The 20,552-nt window shown below is 40.4% G+C and overlaps 1 protein-coding gene and 1 non-coding gene across 4 annotated transcripts in view; one reads left to right on the top strand and one right to left on the bottom strand.

Annotated features, from left to right (window-relative positions):
* TBCK (TBC1 domain containing kinase) overlaps window positions 1-20,552 on the bottom strand; it is a 173,863-nt gene that overhangs the window by 121,829 nt on the left and 31,482 nt on the right. For all 3 annotated transcript variants that reach the window (XM_070433345.1, XM_070433354.1, XM_070433362.1), the window contains 2 exons: window positions 4,408-4,522; window positions 2,837-2,910 (listed from right to left, as the gene is read on the bottom strand). In XM_070433345.1, coding sequence (XP_070289446.1) covers window positions 2,837-2,910; window positions 4,408-4,522 — 189 coding nt within the window. The remainder of the gene's footprint in view (window positions 1-2,836; window positions 2,911-4,407; window positions 4,523-20,552) is intronic.
* Window positions 19,777-19,879, top strand: LOC139000136 (U6 spliceosomal RNA). The gene has a single exon (XR_011469537.1). It is a non-coding gene; the product is annotated as a U6 spliceosomal RNA (small nuclear RNA).

Here is a 20,552-nt window from a genome sequence, read left to right on the forward strand (position 1 = left end):
TTTTATATATACACAGAAGATTACTATACCTAAAACTCCAACTGGTGATCTCTGGAAGCATAGAGGTGGCCCTTGCTCCAATCAAGGATGATCAAATTAATCTATGAAAACAATAAGCCCTAAAGTTCTTCTTTAATGTAGATTATCTCCTTTTAACAAGTACCGCTTCTTTAACATAGTATTTTAACACACAGAGAAAATTACCAGAACCTTGCTATATGGATGGTGAGGTAAATATAAGTGACTTTCATCATCTGTTTGAAGTTTTAACAAGGTATTAAGCTACTGGCCCACTAAAATGAATGTCCAATTTCTAACTCTATAATATTTTGAAACAGATGTTAACATTTTACTTTGTTGTTCCTTAATATTTGTCTTTTGAATCAACTGTAAGCTTCTTCTGGTGTAAATATTTTCTTTCATGCCTTAGCTTTTTGATCACTTTATTTTTCCTGGCTAATGTTTCACATTTTGCTCTTTGATACTTTCTGTTCAGACCCTTTGGGTCTAAAACTTCAAAGTAAGCAAGACCAAATGGCAACATAAGACCAATTCTATCCAAGTATTTTAGATTCAAAAGTTGTTCAAAAATGCTTGATGTACTTTAAGAAAAATCACTTCCTTTTTTCTATTCATCATTATAACCTAAAGCACCTTTAAGTAAATGGTAACAAATTAATTTTGGTTTATGTTATACTTTTGGGATTCTCTCTCATGCCAAACTGATTCAAACAAAATGAAGAAGCAGAAGGAATCACATTTGTTACAGCTCTTTAAAAGTACTTCAAAAGATAATTATCACATATAATGAAGGTACTAGAGCTTTATAGTGAATGTATTTTTTATTATAGTTAAATGTTTTTTTAAAAAACATAGTACAGGCTATTTTATTTTATTTTATTATTGATTTCAGAGAGGAAGGGAGAGGGAGAGAGAGATAGAAATATCAATGATGAGGAAGAATCACTGATTGGTCACCTCCTGCAAACCTCCTACTGGGGATTGAGCCCACAACCCGGGCATGTGCCCTTGACCAGAATCGAATCCAGGACCTTTCAGTCCCCAGGTCGATGCTCTATCCACTGAGCCAAACCTGCTAAGGAAAGTGTAGGCTATTTTTACAAAATAAGTTTTAGTGTTTGTAACAACAATTATTTGTTGCCTATGACCACAAGTTTTGAAATGCAAAAGTTCAAAATTATGAATTTATGCACCTTAATAAGTAGGTCATCAAAACAAAAAAAAATCCCCAATAAACCATGAGCCTCTTGAGAATAGGAACCTATTTTTACTGATTTTTATCTATCAGCGGCCAGAAGAGAAGGTTCTCAATAAATATTTTCTTAATAAACAAAGGAAAGAATGACTAAACAGTTTATTTCAAGATTGGCTATGTCCTAACAAATGAAAAATTAAAGTAAGAAATCTACAATTTAAATTTTAAAGATATAAGGATAATTTATAAATGAGACCTTTTAAAAATTATCTAATTAATTTTTTAAGCAGAAACACACTCCATTACTCTGATACACAATTCTCAGTGATAGAGTGATTTTAGAGATTCCAAACAGCAAAACACAAATAGATACTATTAAAAACACCACACAACAACTGAAAAGTATGATAAAGGTCCCTAGATTATGAAATGGTATTATATCAATTTTAATTTCCTGGGTTTGATAATTAGTTTGCGGGATGTACAAAAATATCTTACTTTAAAAAGTAGAAGCTAAAATATTTAGGTGTAAATGCCATTTTATGCACTAATTACACTTAAATGATTAAAAACTATATTTATACACACATACATAAATATGTATAAGAGAAAAGAAAAAGATAAAGCAATGTAGTTAAATGTTAATATTTGAGGCATCTGAGTAAGGGGTATATAGGAATTCCTTGTACTAGTTTATAACTTCTATGTATCTTAAATAATATCAATTTTAAACACTGAAAAATTATATTTTTAAAATGTTTAAAAAGCCACCACACAATAAATATCACACTAAGATCTATGTCAAAAGCACACCTTTGAGTACAGGATGAAAAAACTTTCATTCTTTTCTTAGAGGCCTGCATAAACCTGGATTTCTATACCAGAAGGGATCACTCAAACTTAAACACAGACTTTCAGTTATAGACGCTACCCCTAATATTACCTCTGAAATATACAAAGACTAAGCTAGAATCTTAATATGCAATTACATATTAAAAACAGGGAATTAAACTCAGAAACAAAGAAAAATAATATGAGAGTGATTTTTCTCAGTCTTTTGAGGAACACACATTAAGTGAAAATCATTAAGTGAAAATCTGGTCAAGATTCTTGCCTCACATTTACCTAATTCTGAATGAAATAAAATTAATTAGTAAAAATATAAGGTAAACAGGGTCAATAATCTGTTAGTCTCTCTGCCAATTCAATGAAAGATCAATATCAGGGAACTTTTAGATGCTGGAAAAATTCATTGTCTACTCTTTTAAAAGAATTTGAAAAAAGTAAGGTATGTTAATAAAGGATAGCTGTAACAAAGATTACACATTTTAAGACAGAACTAAAAAAAACAAAACAGCCCTAACCGGTTTGGCTCAGTGGATAGAGCATTGGCCTGCGGACTCAAGGGTCCCAGGTTCGATTCCAGTCAAGGGCATGTACCGTGGTTGCAGGCACATACCCACTAGGGAGTGTGCAGGAGGAAGCTGATCAATGTTTCTCACTCATCAATGTTTCTAGCTCTCTGACCCTCGCCTTTTCTCTCTGTAAAAAAAAAAAAAAAAAAAAAAAAAAAAAAAAATCAATAAAATATATTTAAAAAGAAAGAAAACATATTCTTACCCAATTGGAAAATCAACATCATCACCATGAGCTGTCATGTGATAAAGTCCAAATTTAGCCAATTTAACATGTCCCTACAAAAATAAAGAAATAACTATGAAACATTTTAATATTAGCAGGAAAAATATCATTATACATTTTATAAGTATAGGAACCATTATATAGTCAGATACATTATAATATATATATATATATATATATATATATAAATATAAATTTACCACAATTTTATTAAAAACCTACTTGCTAATGTTTAGTCTACTTTACACTTCTTACAAACATACTGTATGCATGTAAATATACATTTATATGTATGTATATGCACACATATATGTATGTATATACATACACAAACATAAACACTTTTCGCTATTTGTACTTTCCAGGCTTTCTGACAAAGCAAAAAAGCAAGTCTTCTTGTTTGCCTTGAATGCCTACTTAGAATATTTTAGGGTAATTTTCACAAAATATTTTTTTCAGGATGTTGCAAGTCCATTCATAACATTATAATTTAACTCTGACATGAGAGTTTTTAACTTGAAATCATCAAATATTATTGAATCTTCTATATTTCCAACCATTTTTTATTTGCTTGAGAATAGTCATAATTATCACAAAATTGAGGTTCTTAATAAAAGGCAAATATATTTTATAAGTCCCTGAAATTTTCCCCTTTTATATATTTAACACTAAAAAAATTAAGTAGATTTTAAAATTGGGTTGTTTCCTTTATCTCAGAACTTTATTTCTAAGCCTTACAAAATGTTTATAATTTAAAGAAATTCAGATTGGTTAGATACTTTACTGCTATAAACATGAAATTCATAAGTACCATATTCTCTTTTGTTATTTTTAATATCATAGGGTAACTGTACTGAAAGTCTGGAAGAGAAACTGGGAAAAAGAGTAATCCTACTAACAGAAAATAATTCCCCACAAAATATTCCTTCAAAACTATTTTTATATGCTTATGAAAAATAATGAAATTATGATTATTCCTGAACATATATCATTCTTGCTACCCATAATTCTCTTAGAAGGGTTGACTAGCTTCTTACTAATCACACATTAGATTTGCAAGTAGAGAAGCAGCACTCCAAAACAAGGGAGCTAGGTGTGAACAAGTGGTAAATGGAGAGTAAAATAGAGAAGAGAAAATGGGGGGAAAAATAAAGAGGAGAAAATACAATGCAATTGTACTATGAGAAAAATATGTAAATTGAGAGGCTTTCTTAAGATGAAAGCAAATTCAGAGCAGGTGTGGATCAAGAAGCTACAATGCACATTTTTTTTAGGAAATGAATGGAAGAGAAAACAAAACGGATGTCAGAAACTGACTTTTTGGGGAAAAAGAATAATGCATGTGAAAAACACATGGACTTATATAATTTAATTACATATGCTTTTTTCTAACACCACAGATGTATCAATAACTTTCACACAGTCTTTTTGTTATGAATAATCTTAAAACATATTCTTATCCTACTATCTGATTAACTGAGTGGGCTTGATTTCAGTAGCTTCCAACCTCAAATAATAAACAAACATTTAATGTATTATTTGGCAATTACCTTTCGGTCCAAAAGGATATTATGAGGAGACAGCGCCCGATGTACTATCCCATGTTTGTTCATATACTGCAAGCCCTGGAGTACCTCAAATGCTATGCACAAAACCTTTGAATAGCTACAAAGGAAACAAAAAGACACAGATCAATTACAAAGTAGATATAAAAACCAATTTTAATGAATGAGATAAGGTTTTGTGACAAAATTCAAAGTTAGATTTTTTTTACTGTTCCTCTTCTATTAAGAGAAAATAGTCTATACATTTTCTAAAATATCCACTTGTACATATTTTGAGTTTTATAACTATAATAGGATTCATCTAACAAAGATCCTATAGTTTCCTAAAGGCTACACTAATAGCACATCAGTTCTCTCCTGGAAGAGAATTTAATTGAGGTGGTGTGCAACTGACATTCTGTAGGTTTGGCTTTGCCAAATTGCCAGGAAAGTTTCAGATAGATGGCTGATTGGTTCTACCAAGTCAATGAAAATCATCTCTCTTGCTCAAAACAAAAATAGCTAAGTCCCTGAAAAATAGCTACAATATATTTTATGGCAGAGAGACATGATCTTACTTTCTATATCAATCCACAAAGCGACCTCTAGTACTTTATGATTTATCAAACATTTTTCTTTAACTCTTATCTTATTTCCCCTAGGACATCTTCCACAAAGATGCCCAGTTTCTTTTATTCTTTCCCTCTCCATCTCTTTCCATTAAGAAAAAACAAAAATCAGACATCATTCATGTGGGGAGTTAGAAATAACATACAGAAACATAGGGGAAACTCATTCAAACCCAATGCTCCACCCAGCATTTTGATATTAGATTTCCTTTCTATGCATTTCTTGACATTTTGAATTAAGACTTTTAAAAATTAAATTAAAATCTGCAGGTAACCATTAAAAATAATTTTAAAAAAAACTAACAAGCTAAATAACAAGAGACAAAATGGAATTATTAAAAAATAGTTAATCAGAAAATAGGCAGAATTAAAGAAAAGAACAAAAGACAAATGAAACAATTAGAAAACAACTAATAGATTTTAATTCAGATGTATCAATCATTACGTTAAATGTATTAAGTAAACTCACCAATTAAAAGATAAGGATGATCAGAATGGATAAGAATTAAGAAGACTCATTTATATTCTGGCTATAAGAAACCCACATTAAATAAAAGACAAATTAAAAGTAAAAAAGATGAAATAACAGATCACTAATTGTCATGGGGTTGGGTAGGGGGAATAGGTGACTATGAAGGAGGAAATTGAGTGTGAAGGATCGTAATTTTGATTATGGGTACATGACATATTTGTGCCTGCAGGTTTAAACTGCATATTAAAATGGTTAATTTTAAGGCATGTAAATGACACTTCAATAAACTGATGTTTAAAAAAGTAGGCTGAATAACATTATTTTTAAAGTTGCAATATGACTGCCTCTTCCAAAAAATCGTAAGAACCAGAGATGAAAAACTAAAATCACTCTCTCCTCTCATCCTATGCTGATTTTCCAGAGCTAACCACCCTTAGCAGTTTCTGTTTCAATTTTTCTGGTGGTTAGACTTTTATTTAATACTAGAGGCCTGTTGCACGACCCCGCCCATCACCGCTCATAGCTTGTGCCCTGCCTGCTGCCACTCATAGCTCTCCACCGCTAGTAGCTCTCCACTGCAAGTAGCTGACGCCCCACCCTGCCCACCACGGGAGTTGGGACGCCGCCCCCTGTCATGCACAGAGCAGGGCAGATTGGGAGGTTGCGATGCCACCCTCAGTCACGCTCAGGGTGGGGCCGATTGGGGGGTTGGGGCACTGCCCCCTGTCACACTCAAGGCAGGGTCGATGGGGAGGTTGCGGCACCACTCCCTGTCATGCACAGAGCAGGGCCAATCAGGGGGTTGGGCGCTGCCCCCTGTCATGCACAGAGCAAGCCCATCAGGGGGTTGGGGAGCTCCCCCCTGTCACTCACAGAGTAGGGCCGATAGGGGAGTTAGGGCACCGCCCCCTGTCACACACAGAGCAGGGCGGATCATGGGGTTGGGGAGCCGCCCTCTATCACCCACAGAGCAGGGCTGATCAGGGGGTTGGGGCGCCGCCACTGTCACACTCAGGGCAGGGCCAATGGGGAGGTTATGGCTCTACCCCATCACACACAGAGCAGGGCCCGTCGGGGGAGGGGGGAGTTGGGGCACTGCCCTCTATCACCCACAGAGCAGGGCTGATCAGGGGGTTGGGGCACCGCCACTGTCACACTCAGGGCAGGGCCGATGGGGGGGTTATGGCTCTACCCTGTCACACACAGAGCAGGGCCTGTGGTGGGGTGGGGGGGTTGGGGCACCACACCCTGTCACACACACAGCAGGGCCGATCAGGGGGTTGGGGCACCGCACCCTGTCACACACAGAGCCACAGGGCGATCAGGGGGTTTGGGCGCTGCCCCCTGTCACGCTGATCCCGGTGCCAGGAGGCCTCTCGGCTCCACTGATCCCGGTGCTGGGAGGCATATTACCCTTTTACTATATAGGATAGAGGCCTGGGGGCCTGCTGGTTTGCCCTGAAGGGTGTCCTGTCCCCACTGGGGTGCCTGGCCAGCCTGGATGAGGGGATGATGGCTGTTTGCAGTTGGTCACACACCCTTCAGGGTGGGGGTCCCCACTGGGGTGCCTGGCCAGTCTGGGTGAGGGGCTGAGGGCTGCCTTAAGGCTGGCGATTAACTGAAGCCCCCAACCGCTCCTTATTTTCTTTTTCTTTTTTTTATTCTGGGCCAGCTTTAGCTCTGGCTCTAGCTCTGAGGCTTCCACTGCTGGTTTGTTTGGGTTCTATAATCGAAACAATGTATAACTTCAGCTCTGAGATCCCTGCGGTTTTGTTTAGCTTCTATATTTGTTACAAAGTTTCAAACTGCCAGCTCAGAGGCCAGCAGCACAGGCGGAGGGAACGTTGGAATCTGCAGTCACTGAAGCAAGCAAGCCTCATGCTCGCTTCCAGCTGCCTGGCTGCCGGCCGCCATCTTGGCTGACAGTTAATTTGCATATACTCACTGATTAGCCAATGAAAAGGGTAGTGGTCGTACGCTAATTACCATGTTTCTCTTTTATTAGTGTAGTCTAGAGGACCGGTGCATGAAATTCGTGCACTCAATAGGGTGCAGGCCAGGCCAAGGGAGCCCACCAGTACATGGTCGGGGCTGGGGAAGGACTCGGGAGGTTAGTCAGCCGGGGAGGGACCGTGGGAGAGCTCCAGGGCGTGTCCGACCCATCTCGCTCAGTCCTGATCAGCCGGACCTCAGCAGCAAGCTAACCTACAGGTCAGAGCACCTGTCCCCGGTGGTCAGTGCACGTCATAGCGAGCGGTTGAGCAGTCTTAGCATATCATTAGCATATTACGCTTCAATTGGTTGAACAGATGACCAGGACCGGACACTTAGCATATTAGGCTTTTATTATGCAGGATATAATTACATATCTACACTAATAAAAGAGAAACATGGTAATTAGCGTACGACCGCTACCGTTCCCATTGGCTAATCAGCGTATCCTTATGCAAATTAACTGTCAGCCAAGATGGCGGCCGGCAGCCAGGCAGCTGGAAGCGAACATGAGGCTTGCTTGCTCCAGGGACTGCAGACTCCAACGTTCCCCACCTGATTTGCCGGCCTCTGAGCTGGCAGTTTGAAACATTCTAACAAATATAGGCCGGGATCTCAGAGCTGGAGTTATACATTGTTTCGATTATAGAACCCAAACAAACCAGATACCTGCTCTCAGAGCTAGAGCCAGAGCTAAAGCTGGCCCAGAATAAAATTAAAAAAAGGAGCCGTTGGGAGCTTCAATCAACAACCACCAGCCTGAAAGCAGCCCTCAGCCCCTCACCCAGACTGGCCAGGCACCCCAGTGGGGACCCCCACCCTGAAGGGTGTGTGACCAGCTGCAAACAGCCATCATCCCCTCATCCAGGCTGGCCAGGCACCCCAGTGGGGACCCCCACCCTGATCCAGGACACCCTTCAGGGCAAACCAGCAGGCCCCCAGGCCTCTATCCTATATAGTAAAAGGGTAATATGCCTCCCAGCACCGGGATCAGCGGAGCCGCGAGGCCTCCTGGCACCGGATCAGCATGACAGGGGGCAGCGCCCAAACCCCCTGATCGCCCTGTGGCTCTGTGTGTGACAGGGTGCGGCGCCGCAACCCCTCCCTCCCCCCACCACAGGCCCTGCTCTGTGTGTGATAGGGTAGAGCCATAACCTCCCCACCGGCCCTGCCCTGAGTGTGACAGTGGCAGCGCCCCAACCCCCTGATCGGCCCTGCTCTGTGGGTGATAGAGGGCGGTGCCCCAATCCCCCTCCCCACGGGCCCTGCTCTGTGTGTGACGGGGTAGAGCCATAACCTCCCCATCAGCCCTGCCCTGAGTGTGACAGTGGCGGCGCCCCAACCCCCTGATCGGCCCCGCTCTGTGGGTGATAGAGGGCGGTGCCCCAACCCCCTGATCCGCCCTGCTTTGTGTGTGACAGGGGGCGGTGCCCTAACTCCCCTATGGGCCCTACTCTGTGCGTGACAGGGGGGAGCTCCTCAACCCCCTGATGGGCCCTGCTCTGTGCATGACAGGGGGGAGCTCCTCAACCCCCTGATGGGCCCTGCTCTGTGCATGACAGGGGGCAGTGCCCAACCCCCTGATGGGCCCTGCTCTGTGCATGACAGGGGGGAGCTCCCCAATCCCCTGATAGGCCCTGCTCTGTGCATGACAGGGGGCAGTGCCCCACCCCCTGATGGGCCCTGCTCTGTGCATGACAGGGGGCGGTGCCCCAACCCCCCAATCGGCCCCACCCTGAGCGTGACTGAGGGTGGCATCGCAACCTCCCAATCCACCCTGCTCTGTGCATGACAGGGGGCGGCGCCCCAACTCCCCAATCAGCCCTGCTCTGAGCCCGACCAGGGGCTGCACCTAGGGATTGGGCCTGCCCTCTGCCACCCAGGAGCAGGCCTAAGCCAGCAGGTTGTTATCTCCAGAGGGGTCCCAGACTGCGAGAGGGCACAGGCCCGGCTGAGGGACCCCCGCCCCCAGTGCACAAATTTTTGTGCACCGGGCCTCTAGTGCATATATAATAATATATACACTAGAGGCCTGGTGCATGAAATGCATGTACAGGTGTAGTCCCTAGGCCTAGCAGGCAATTGAAGCACGAGCGTCTGGCATGAAAGGGCAGGTCCTAGCTGACTTCTGGGCCCTGGGGAGCACCTGGGCCCCTGCACACTCCCTCTGCCTGAGTCATGGCGCCCAAGTCCCCATGCAGAGATGTGGTGAGCGTGACCAGACGCCATGGGCCTCTGGGCCACCCAGTGGCGCCACATGGAAGCCAGGTGGGCAACGTGCTCTTTCCTGGCTAGCCTCTCAGAATGGCTCCTGCACAAACCCACAGAGAGCCAACTGGCCCCTGCAGTCCTGGCGGCTGCAGCCTGGCTCACCCCGAAGTCCAATGGGGCCGGCAGCACCTCCACTGCCACCTGCTGCCAGTGCCTCATCGCCAACGCCCACCATGTTCCACACCGCCCCTTGGTGGTCAGTGCATGTCATAGTGAGTGGTCAAACTCCCGGTCCAGGGGACAATTTGCATATTAGGCATTTATTATATAGGAGGGTATCTTCCATTGATTTCAGAGAGGAAGGGAGAGGGAGAGAGAGAGAGAAAAACATCAATGATGAAAGAGAGTCATGGATCGGCTGCCTCCTGCACACCCCACACTGGGAATTGAGACCACAACCTGGGCATGTGCCCTGACAGGGAGTCAAACCTTGACCTCCTGAGTCACAGGTCGACGTTCAACCACTGAGCCATGTCCGCTGGACTCTTGTTCTCATTTTAAAGGAGAGAGAATTAAGACTCCAGAGGTCGACTTGCTCAAAACAGCCATGTTACACAGTGGCAGAGACAGGTTCTAAACACACACTCATGAGGTCTCTGTGATAATCGGTTCAGCCAGGGGCGGGTGGACAGACACTGTCTCAGGCATTTCCCCGAGGCCCTCAGATTCCCTGCCTGATCCCCCACCTTCCCTACCTGTCATCAGTGCTGAGGAGGGCGGAGGATGGAAAGGGCTGCCCGAAGTTCACCTGGGAGGAGACGTTGGAGGGGGAGTGAGAGGCAGAGCTGGGAGCACCACAGGCCCAGGGTGGGAGTTAAAAGCAGTGATCTGGATGCTGACCGCCCTGTCCCAGCATCTCAGGAGCGTTTCTTTCTCCGGAAGCACCGGGCTGGTTTCGGCTGTTCTATTCTGTAGTTTGGGAGCCTCTCTGTCCTGAAAACTGGAGTCGGACCACCTGGGCAAGCCCTTTGCATTGGACCCCGAGCCCTTTTGTGTCACGCATGACACAGGTTCCAGGCACAGCTGATCTGTGTATCCACAAGGGGGCTTCATTTTCCTAGTTTTCAACGTTTGCTTTCCATAATACTGTACATTCTGTTTTGTTGTTTTTTGTACCAAAAATAAAATCATTTGCTTGTTTCCGATAAGTACTAGTCATCACTGAAGAGAGCTTGGGGGGAGGGGATGTGGAGGGATTGGGGCAGCGAGATGGGAATGACCTGCCACCTGGATGTCACGGTGGGAGGCTGGTCATGAACATTCCACGTCCCTCGTGTGGAGCTCAAACTAAGTTCTGGGTTTTACAGTCAGACCCTCAAAACAGATGGGATCTGACCCCCAGGCCTCCCGCTGGCAGCTACTGGAGACCCTGCCTTCCTAGGGGCCGATCGGAGCATGTGGCCTCGGCTACCACAGTATCCACTGTCTCCACATCGCCCTCGGGGAGAGTGCTGTCGCCTCCTGCTGTCTCCCTGCTTCTGCTTCCCCCTCAGTCTGCTCCTGACACAGAAGCCAGAGGGTGTGTCCCACTGCATCAGCCCAGCGGGTCCTCACCTACAGCCTCAGCGCCTCCTCCTACACTCAGGAGACTCCAGGTTCTCATGGGCCTTTAATCCCTGCAGGATGTGCCCCCTGACTCAGTCTTGACCCCCTTCCATTCGGCCTCTTGCTCATCCTGCTGCCCCTCCGTGGGCTGTCCCCTCTGCCCGATGCCCTTCTCCAGGTGCTCACCTGGCTCTCCTCCATCTGTCCACTTTCCCAATGAGCCTCCCTTTGCCCCTATGTGGCTTCGTTCCCATGTTTTCATGGTTTCCGTGCCCTCTAACAGCTGCACCTCACGTCTGTCCGAGGCTGTTTCCTCCCGGCACCCCAGTCCTCTCCTGGCGCAACGCATGCTTCTCTCCACAGGACCGAGCAGCTGGCTCCCTGCTGCTCTGCAAGCACCTGGGCATCGCCTGGTGGGTGCTCAGTCAGTGATACGGGTTGAGTAAGATGCTTAGGCAGTGGCGCTCGGTGTAAAGGCCATTGGAAGGAAGACTCACTGGGAGCCGAGGGCCAGTGAGCTCTCAGCGCAGTGCTCAGGGTGGGGCCGTGGGAGCCAGGTATTTGTCTTCTCACAAGAAGCCAGGAGGAAGAGAATGAAAAAGGAGCCATGTGTTTCCCTCAACTACTTAAAAGCTGATGATCTCATTCCATTCTTAAAGCTATGAATAGAAACCCTTAGATCAACCCTGTGAGGTGGGTACTGGGATTATCTGAGATTCCATGGAGAGTACATGGCCTTCGCCGGCCACAAGGACAGTGCTTAGTAACTGCCAGCTTTTAGTGCTGTGATTCATTCACTGGTGGGGGGCTGGCCTGCGGGGATTGCCCGCTGTGGGCGTGCCACTCATCCCAGTCAGCCCAGGGGCGCTCCCACTGTGGGAGCACACTGACCACCAGGGGGCAGCTCCTGCATTGAGCGTCTGCCCCCTGGTGGTCAGTGTGTGTCATAGTGACTGATCAATCGGTTGTTCTGGTTGTTATGCTCTTCGGTCGCTGGGCTTTTATTATATAGGATATACTTAGCAACATTTTGATCCAGCAAAGCTTCATTAAGTAGGTAATATTTATGCAGACATCTAACGGAAGTGAAAGAGACATGCAGTTCTCTCAGAAATGTGTGATTCAGGCAGAGGGCACAGTAAGCAAGTCCTCAAGGTGGAGAATGCACAGCAGTTCATAGGGGAAATTAATTTTAAAACATGGCATGTCTTCAATATCTTACTCATGCCCTTAAACTTAGATTTCTTCATTGTCTTTGAGTGTTCTTCATTAATGGGGAGAAGTCTAATGTCTGCCTGATTCTAAATTTGTTGCAGATACCATGTTATTCCTCTTTGGAGGCTTTCAGGATTGTTTTTCACTATCATTAGACAAAATTTTAGCCCAATATGTCTATACTGTGGGCATTTATGCATTTGTGCTAGTAACATTAGGTGTGCCCTTTTAAGACTCATATTCCATTAACACAGAAACATTAATAAAAAGTTGATTTGTTGTATCTTTCATTAGTGTCAACTTCCACTCTATCTTTTAATTGAAACTCGGTGGGCAGATGAAAATTGGATCTATTTTCTATATCAACTTTCTGTTTCATTTCCCATGAGCATGCCCTTTAGCTCTATGTACTCTGCTATTTAATTTAGGATCTCTTTTCTGTTATCTAGTTATTCCTTTTCATTGGATCATGTTGGGTAAGGCTGTGTGTGTGTTTATTTTTCTCCCTTGGCTCTTTTTCTCTCAAACTATTTTTTTTCTTCAATTATCTGGTAATTTCTGGTTGTGAGCATATTTTAAAATAAAGCAATAAGTTGATATTCTCTATGAAGTGTTTAAAAAAACAAAAGTTAATAAAGAATGCTTGTTTAAACTAACCTGTAAACTATGCCTCTTTATCAATAGTTTCTACCGTATTAAGTTGCCACAATAGCCAGTCCTAAGCAAATACGGAATGTGTGAAACAAGAACAATTTGGAATTTACAGTTTTCATTAAGATTCTCAAAAAATAAATCAACGATGTAAAGAAAACTATTACAAACTTTAAAACTATAATTATATTAATAAAATGTGAATATGAAAGCATGGCAACCCTTTCTTATTTCTCTCTTAAAAACAAAGAAAATTTTCCTTAAGATTTGATTAATAAATAAAAACACCTAGTTTTTTTTTTGTTTTTAGCTCATTGGGTTTTATGCTGTCATTTCTAAAGTAGTAATTGCTCTTGTCCTTGTTCTCTCTCTCTCTCTCCACAAACTTCACAAAATCTTAAAAGCTGGTGTTATATTCAGCTGTGACACTAGAGGACCTCAGTTGCACACTACTTCAATATAGGCATCTTTCTCATGAAAATGAAACCTTTAAAGTGATTTTCCACTACAGCAGTTCTGAAACAGCTGAACACAGAAAAATGCATATTCTACTTCCTCTATTTGCTTGTGCTAATTGATTATAAGATATAATTGGAAAATATTTGCAGGTCAAAAAGCACATTTATGCTATTTTCGAGCTGATGAGCATACACATGGCAATAGTTTTTAAAAATTCAAACATAAAGCTGAAGTTCATGGCATACCTTTTCTTAGCTATTACTTAGCCATGATGCTTAATGGACTCAGTACTCTTCATTTCAAATAATATGTTTTTTGCCCTTTTGTACTTTTAATACTTAATTTTATATTAAAATATAAGGTATAAAGAAGAAAAAATTTTATTTTGTATAATTAGAAGGAATCAGTATTTGTGGAATTTTGCATACTTATTTGTTTTTAAAGCTTTATTGTTTAATATGGCAAAGAACTTATACCATGAAATCATTTAAAAGTTTATTTTGAAGTAGCTAATGCAATTTTAATGCAACAGCAAGGCAAAAAAAAATCTTATTCCCAGTAATAGTTAGTACATTACAATTTAATGGAAAAGGCCTCTAGAAGGAGAGTTAAATTAAAAGAATGTGATTCACACAATTAAAAACAAATGTTATCAGGGGACAACATGACTTTATCCTACACCAGTGGTCGGCAAACTGCAGTTCAAGAGCCACATGCGGCTCTTTGGCCCCTTGAGTGTGGCCATGAAGTTTCTATCGCACTGTACTTGAGCGCCCGCACGTGGTATTTTGTGGAAGAGCCACACTCAAGGGGCCGCAGTTTGCCGACCACTATCCTACACAATTCCCAAATCAGAGACTTGTTAATAAAAAAATCCATCACTAACCCAGAAAATGTAAATTAAACTTCAGGTCATAAAATATTCTTCTCTTTTTGAGACTTGCAGTTACTATTGTCACTCCCAAAGACTGGGAGGGTAGTATTTACTGTGTTACTATTATCCCTAACAATTTGAAAAGTTTAGCGATCATAAGAATCCTTGGTGATTGGAAATACATAGATATGACCAAAAGGCAGCTTTCAAAATAATATGGTAAATAATTTACAATTAAGCAAGATCACATGTTAAAACACTTTTATTTATACTCTAATACAGTTAAGTAGCTATTAACTGCTTAGTACTGTGTTTTTAGGCCCCTGCATCTTTAGACTCCATGGACACAAAGATAAAGAATTGGATCTCCACAATCACAAAGTCAATGGTATAGTTGAAAAGACAGATTTATAAATTCATATTTTTTTGTTGTTGTTAATCTTCACCCAAGGATATTTTCCCATTGACTTTTAGTGAGAGTGGAAGGGATGGGGAGAAACAGAGAGAGAGAAACATCAATGTGAGAGAGACACATCAATTGGTTGCCTCCTGCACATGCCCTTAACAGGGCTGGGGATTGAGCCTACAACTGAGGTACGTGACCTTGACCGGAATCAAACCTGGGACCTTTCAATCATGGGCTGACACTATCTACTGAGCCAAACTGGCTAGGGCATAAATTCATAATTTTAATACAATTAAATTCAAAAGAATTTCACTACAATTATAATTCAATAATTAAGTTAGCAGATGAGAATTACCAACTTTTCCCTCTGTCTAACAAGGAAACGAAAACATGAAAATTTATGTATTAAATTGGTAATAAATAACAGACCTAAAAAAAATAAAAATCTTTTGAAAGATTAAAAAGTTAAAGAGAATACCAAGTATATATTTTTATCCCTTTCCATATGTATTTCGAAGAAAATATACAGTGTTCTTTTTATTGAATCATTCCTAAATTATCAGCAGCCATTTAGCTTGGTTGGTTAAAGCACACTGAGGTCAAGATCATGCGTTTAATTGTCGATAAGAATTGGTTGGCCTCACATGTTCATAGCCACAAATTTTCATCTAACTCCAGCAGATATCTCTAAATATAGTTTGTCACAATAAGACACTGCTCAATCTCTCTACTAACATCCCGATTTTCAACTACAATCTCCTATACTTCTCTGCTCCTCATTCCATAGGAGCTGCTCTTTATCTCATCGAGACCTTGAAAACCCTGTTGTGTAAGACTCCTCTGTATCTCAACCAGCCCCTTTTTGATATCCTTCTTTATTCTAGAACTATTTTATCATTTCCATAATTTTTTGACAAAATCCATAATGGCTTTTCATCCAATGCCTCCACCCAGGTAAAACTGCACTACTCTTTATTCTGAAAGTTAATAGTTGATGGGCTTATTAATTTTACAGTAATAATTTCTGTGTAGGTTTTTCGCTCACTGTGCCTATCACAGGACCTATACAGTAGGCGTTCAATAAATATGTATCAAATATCTCAGTAAATGCATACAATAACATTACATAATAAAGAAAGAGGGCGCAGATAATAAGATTAAATCCTCACCACTAATGAAAAAACAGCTCAGAAAAGTATATTATACTAGCAATGACTCAAAAGTGTTAACTTCCGCCAGACCAAAGCAGTTAAGCATCGACCCATGAACCAAGAGATCCCAGGTTTGATTCTCAGTCAGGGCACATGCCCGGGTTGTGGGCTTGATCCCCAGTAGGGAGTGTGCAGGAGGCAGCCGGTTGTTGTCTCTCTCTCTCTCTCTCTCACTGGTGTTCCTATCTATCCATCTCCCTTCCTCTCTCTCTCAAAATCAATAAAAACATTTTTAAAAAGAAAAGTGTTATCTTCATTTACAAGAGAATGTATAATTCTTCAGTAAGCCAAGAAAACAAAAATTGCTCAAGTTTACTCACCGGCTACGCCCCACCCCCTCAATACTACTCATTCGCTGAAAATATACCTCTTCTTCTAGTCTCTTTTATATTGAAAGAAAAATGAACCACTGTATAATGGGTAAAAAGATAATCTCATTAATATCTGGCTAAAACTGTGAATTAGACTAAGTTGTTAAGACAGAATCCTGTAATCAATTTTTCTAGCTAAAAAATATCAATACTGGTTAGTATTTGGAATGTGATTTGGGTTACCATTAAATCTGTATATTATTTAGAAAAACAACATCTTTATGAATTTGAATTATTCCATCCAAGAAAAAGAGATGTCTTTGCATTTCTTCAAGTCTCCTTCAGTGTCTTTCAGAAGTTTTTTATTATTTTTAAAATAATTTTACTGAGGTTAATTGATATACAAAAAAATATAATGTATACAATTTGATGAATTTAGATATATGCATACATTCATGAAACCATCACCACAACCAAGGTAACAGACACATCCATCACCTCCAAAAGTTTCCTTCTGTCCCTTTGTGTGTGTGTGTGTGGTAAGAATAGTGAATATTATAAATACACATAAGAAAACACTAGGAAAAGATCAATGAGGGGAACTAATTTTGTCAGATTTAAGACATACCATATAGGATCTCTTTTACAACCCAAATGCCCATTGACAGATGAATAAAGAAAATGTGATATATACATATAACTAAATATTATTTGGCCTTAAAAAATAAGAAAATCCTGCCATTTGAGATGATATGTATGAACCTAGAGGACATTATGCTAAATGAAATAAGCCAGACACAAAAGGACAAATACTGCATAATTCCACTTATGTGAAGTATCTCAAATAGTCAAACTTAAAGAAGCAGAGAAAAGAATGGTGGTTTCCAGGGGGTTGTAGAGAAGAAAATGTGAGTTATTCAACTGGTATAACATTTCAATTCTGCAAGATGAATAAGTTTTAGATTTCTACTCTACAACACAGTACCAATATAGTGTGCACTTAAAATTTGTTAAGAGGGTAGGTTTCATATTAACTGTTCTTATCATGTGCAGAAATAAAAAGGACACAAGGAAACTTTGGGAGGTGATGCCTATGTCTGTTATCTCGACTGTGGTGATAGTTTCATAGGTGTATGCATATGTCCAAATGCCACAAATGTACATATTAAATGTTTTTGCAGTGTTTCTTTTATATCAATTATAGTACCTCAATAAAGATGTTTAAAAAGCACAAGAAATTCCTATCAACCTCAAAACATCAGGTTTTTTATTTTCTTGCAATGTTTCCAAGAAGAAATGCTATTCAGATTGCAAGAAATAGAGGTGAACAAAGAATGAGAGGTCAGGGTTGCTGAGTTAGATTTGGAAGTCATTCTTGTATAGGTGGTAATTAAAACCACACATGCTATTTCCTCAGATCTATAATCCATGATATTTCTAAGGGCCACTCCACAAGCCAAAATACCCATATTGTCAGCAAACCAAGAGAGGAAACACACTTCTGGATTCTATGAGTTCAAGATGTTCTTTCACCTTATAAAACCTGATCACTCCCACAGACAGTTTCCGTTTGGTCTAAAACTTCCTTACTTGGTATCAGCCTGAGATAAATGTTAAGGCAGAAGAAACAGATAAAATATAGTAAGCTACTGTGTGATTTAAGAAACGGAGAGAAAAAAATACTAATAATTAATGTTATCGTTAACCTAATTTCTCCTCTGTAACTTCAAGACAAAAGGGCTCAACCAGCATATAACTTTTAATGATTCACTGGTTTATAATTAAAAAATTTGGAGAGGGGATATTTTTAGTGATTAACTAATGTCTTTGAGGCTCTTAATTTGCCACTTATCACTCACTAAATATTGTTTAAAATATCACAATATTTAATAAAGCAATTTTTTTCTAGAGAAAAAAAGAAAGCTTTGAGAATTGGAAAAGGAAATTAATTCATCTCACTACCGGGCACACATTTTTTAGCCTGAAAGGACACCCATCCATGCTAAATTTAAGAATTTATTTGCCTCAGATTCAGATGTTTTAAAATGGAAATTTCACTGATTAACTGCTTACCTAAAAATTATTTTGTAACAGGTCTAAAAAAAATCAGTCTACTTTCCTTAAGTTGTGAAACTGGGCATATTTTACAATTCAATTCTCACTCCAAAATAAAAGTTAAAAGCTATAAGTCTGGAATATGACTATTCATATGGTTTTATGTTCCTTTGCTTAAAGTCACAGTTTCAAATACCAACTTCTGCGCATGGGCCACGAAGTTTCAATCGCACTGTACGTGTGCATCCGCACGTGGTACTTTGTGGAAGAGCCACACTCAAGGGGCCAAAGAGCTGCATGTGGCTCGCCAGCTGCAGTTTGCCAACCACTGGTATGGACGATACCACAAAATAAAACTCAAAGTGTTTCCTTGAAGTCAGTGCAAATTCTAAGCACAAATCTCTCACCTTAATGTGCTAAAGCGTTCTCACTTACTGAAGGAACTAATTTAATAGGAGGCAAAAAATGAGTAAATGAAAAAAATTGCTTTGGCATTTGACCACTGAGGTTATACAAAGTTGATTGTTTTAAGCAAAAAGTTTTCATAGGTGAAATTAACTTCCAACACAGATGACTCCTATCATTCTCAGATCATTCTGCTAAAACACATACAAGAAGTCTTTCAAAAGTATGTAATTTCTCCTCACTAGTAAAATTATAAAATGCAGATATCTCACCTTTTCTTCCAAATATGTTAAAATAAGGGAATGATAATTAAAGTTAAAAGCCCAGTACTTTTCTTTCTTTTTCACAATGATCCCATCCACTTAAATCAGACAAAGCATTGAAGAAATATTATCTTCCTCTAGCAATAACTTCTTATATTTAATAACTGAAAATTGGCTGCTCATTGGCCAAATCCACCCATTACTTTGCTTTGTCTGGATCATGGTGTTTTATAACTTTTTAATTACTTGAAATGTTCAGAAATTCAGAGTTTCACTTAAGATTCCAGATTCTGAGTTCTTTCGAAAAGCTGAAAGAGACTGTAAACCAGACACAGTCTTACATGGCAATAAGGGCTAACGCTGAGTGTTAGTAGCCCCTTTTCAAGGTGTTATCTGCTTTCCAGTTTAATCTAGTATCAGCTCATTATACTTCACTACCTTAAATTACCTGCCTGGACTCAAATGAGTTTATAATTTCTGTTACATATATTCCCCATCCTAAATCCAGTCTTCTCGTCTTCCTCACTCAAGTTTCCCCCACCCTTTTTTATAAATATAGTAAATCTAATACTTCACTAAAAATTTCAATTAATGAGTTTGGATAAAAAAAATGTCTGTAGTCCCGGCAGCACATATACTAAAATTGGGAGGATACAAGAAAATTAGTATGGCCCCTGCACAAGGATGACATGCAAATTTGTGAACCGTCCCATATTTTTTTTTTAAAGTGTCTCTAATGGAAAATAACATGTCAGCCTTCTACATCAATATATTTACAAGTTCTCTGACCATCCTTTTGGTACATGGACACTGCAACAGTTCCCTCTCCCCAACAAGTATTTTAGTACACACAGGGTTTCCTTTACTCTTGACAATTATTCTGGAAAATAGCATACAATGAAGTTTGAATTTAAACTATCACATTTCTATTTTATTTCCTGATGATAACTGGCAACATGAGTGACTCAGAAAAATTTCTTTCATCGCCTAAACATGCTTATAATTGTTGAAAGGATTAATAGTGCTTAATTAATAAATCATTTCTCTTTTTTGGAAATTTAGGTACAATTAATAATATGAAATTTAGATTTAAGTGAAGAGGAAAGACTTTTCAGTACTTACCTGTAAAAAATGTGATAGAATTCTACAGATGCCCTCCCAAGACTATTGTCACCTGGGTATTCAATCCATCACTAGACTACCTACTGCTGTGAAGGGACTTTGCAGATGGAAGTACGCTGCTAATAAGCTAATTTTAAAATAGGGAGATTACACAAATTTTCCAGGTGGGTCTAATGTTGTCACATGAGCCCTTAAAATAAAAGAGCAAAGCAGAAGAGTCAGGTAGAGAGTGATAGAAGAAAAGGCAGCAGAGCTCAGAGATTCAGAGTC

This window comes from Myotis yumanensis, unplaced genomic scaffold (assembly GCF_028538775.1).
Source record: "Myotis yumanensis isolate MYYU_CA2020_CCGP unplaced genomic scaffold, mMyoYum1.0.hap1 SCAF_1, whole genome shotgun sequence".
Lineage (NCBI taxonomy): Eukaryota > Metazoa > Chordata > Mammalia > Chiroptera > Vespertilionidae > Myotis > Myotis yumanensis.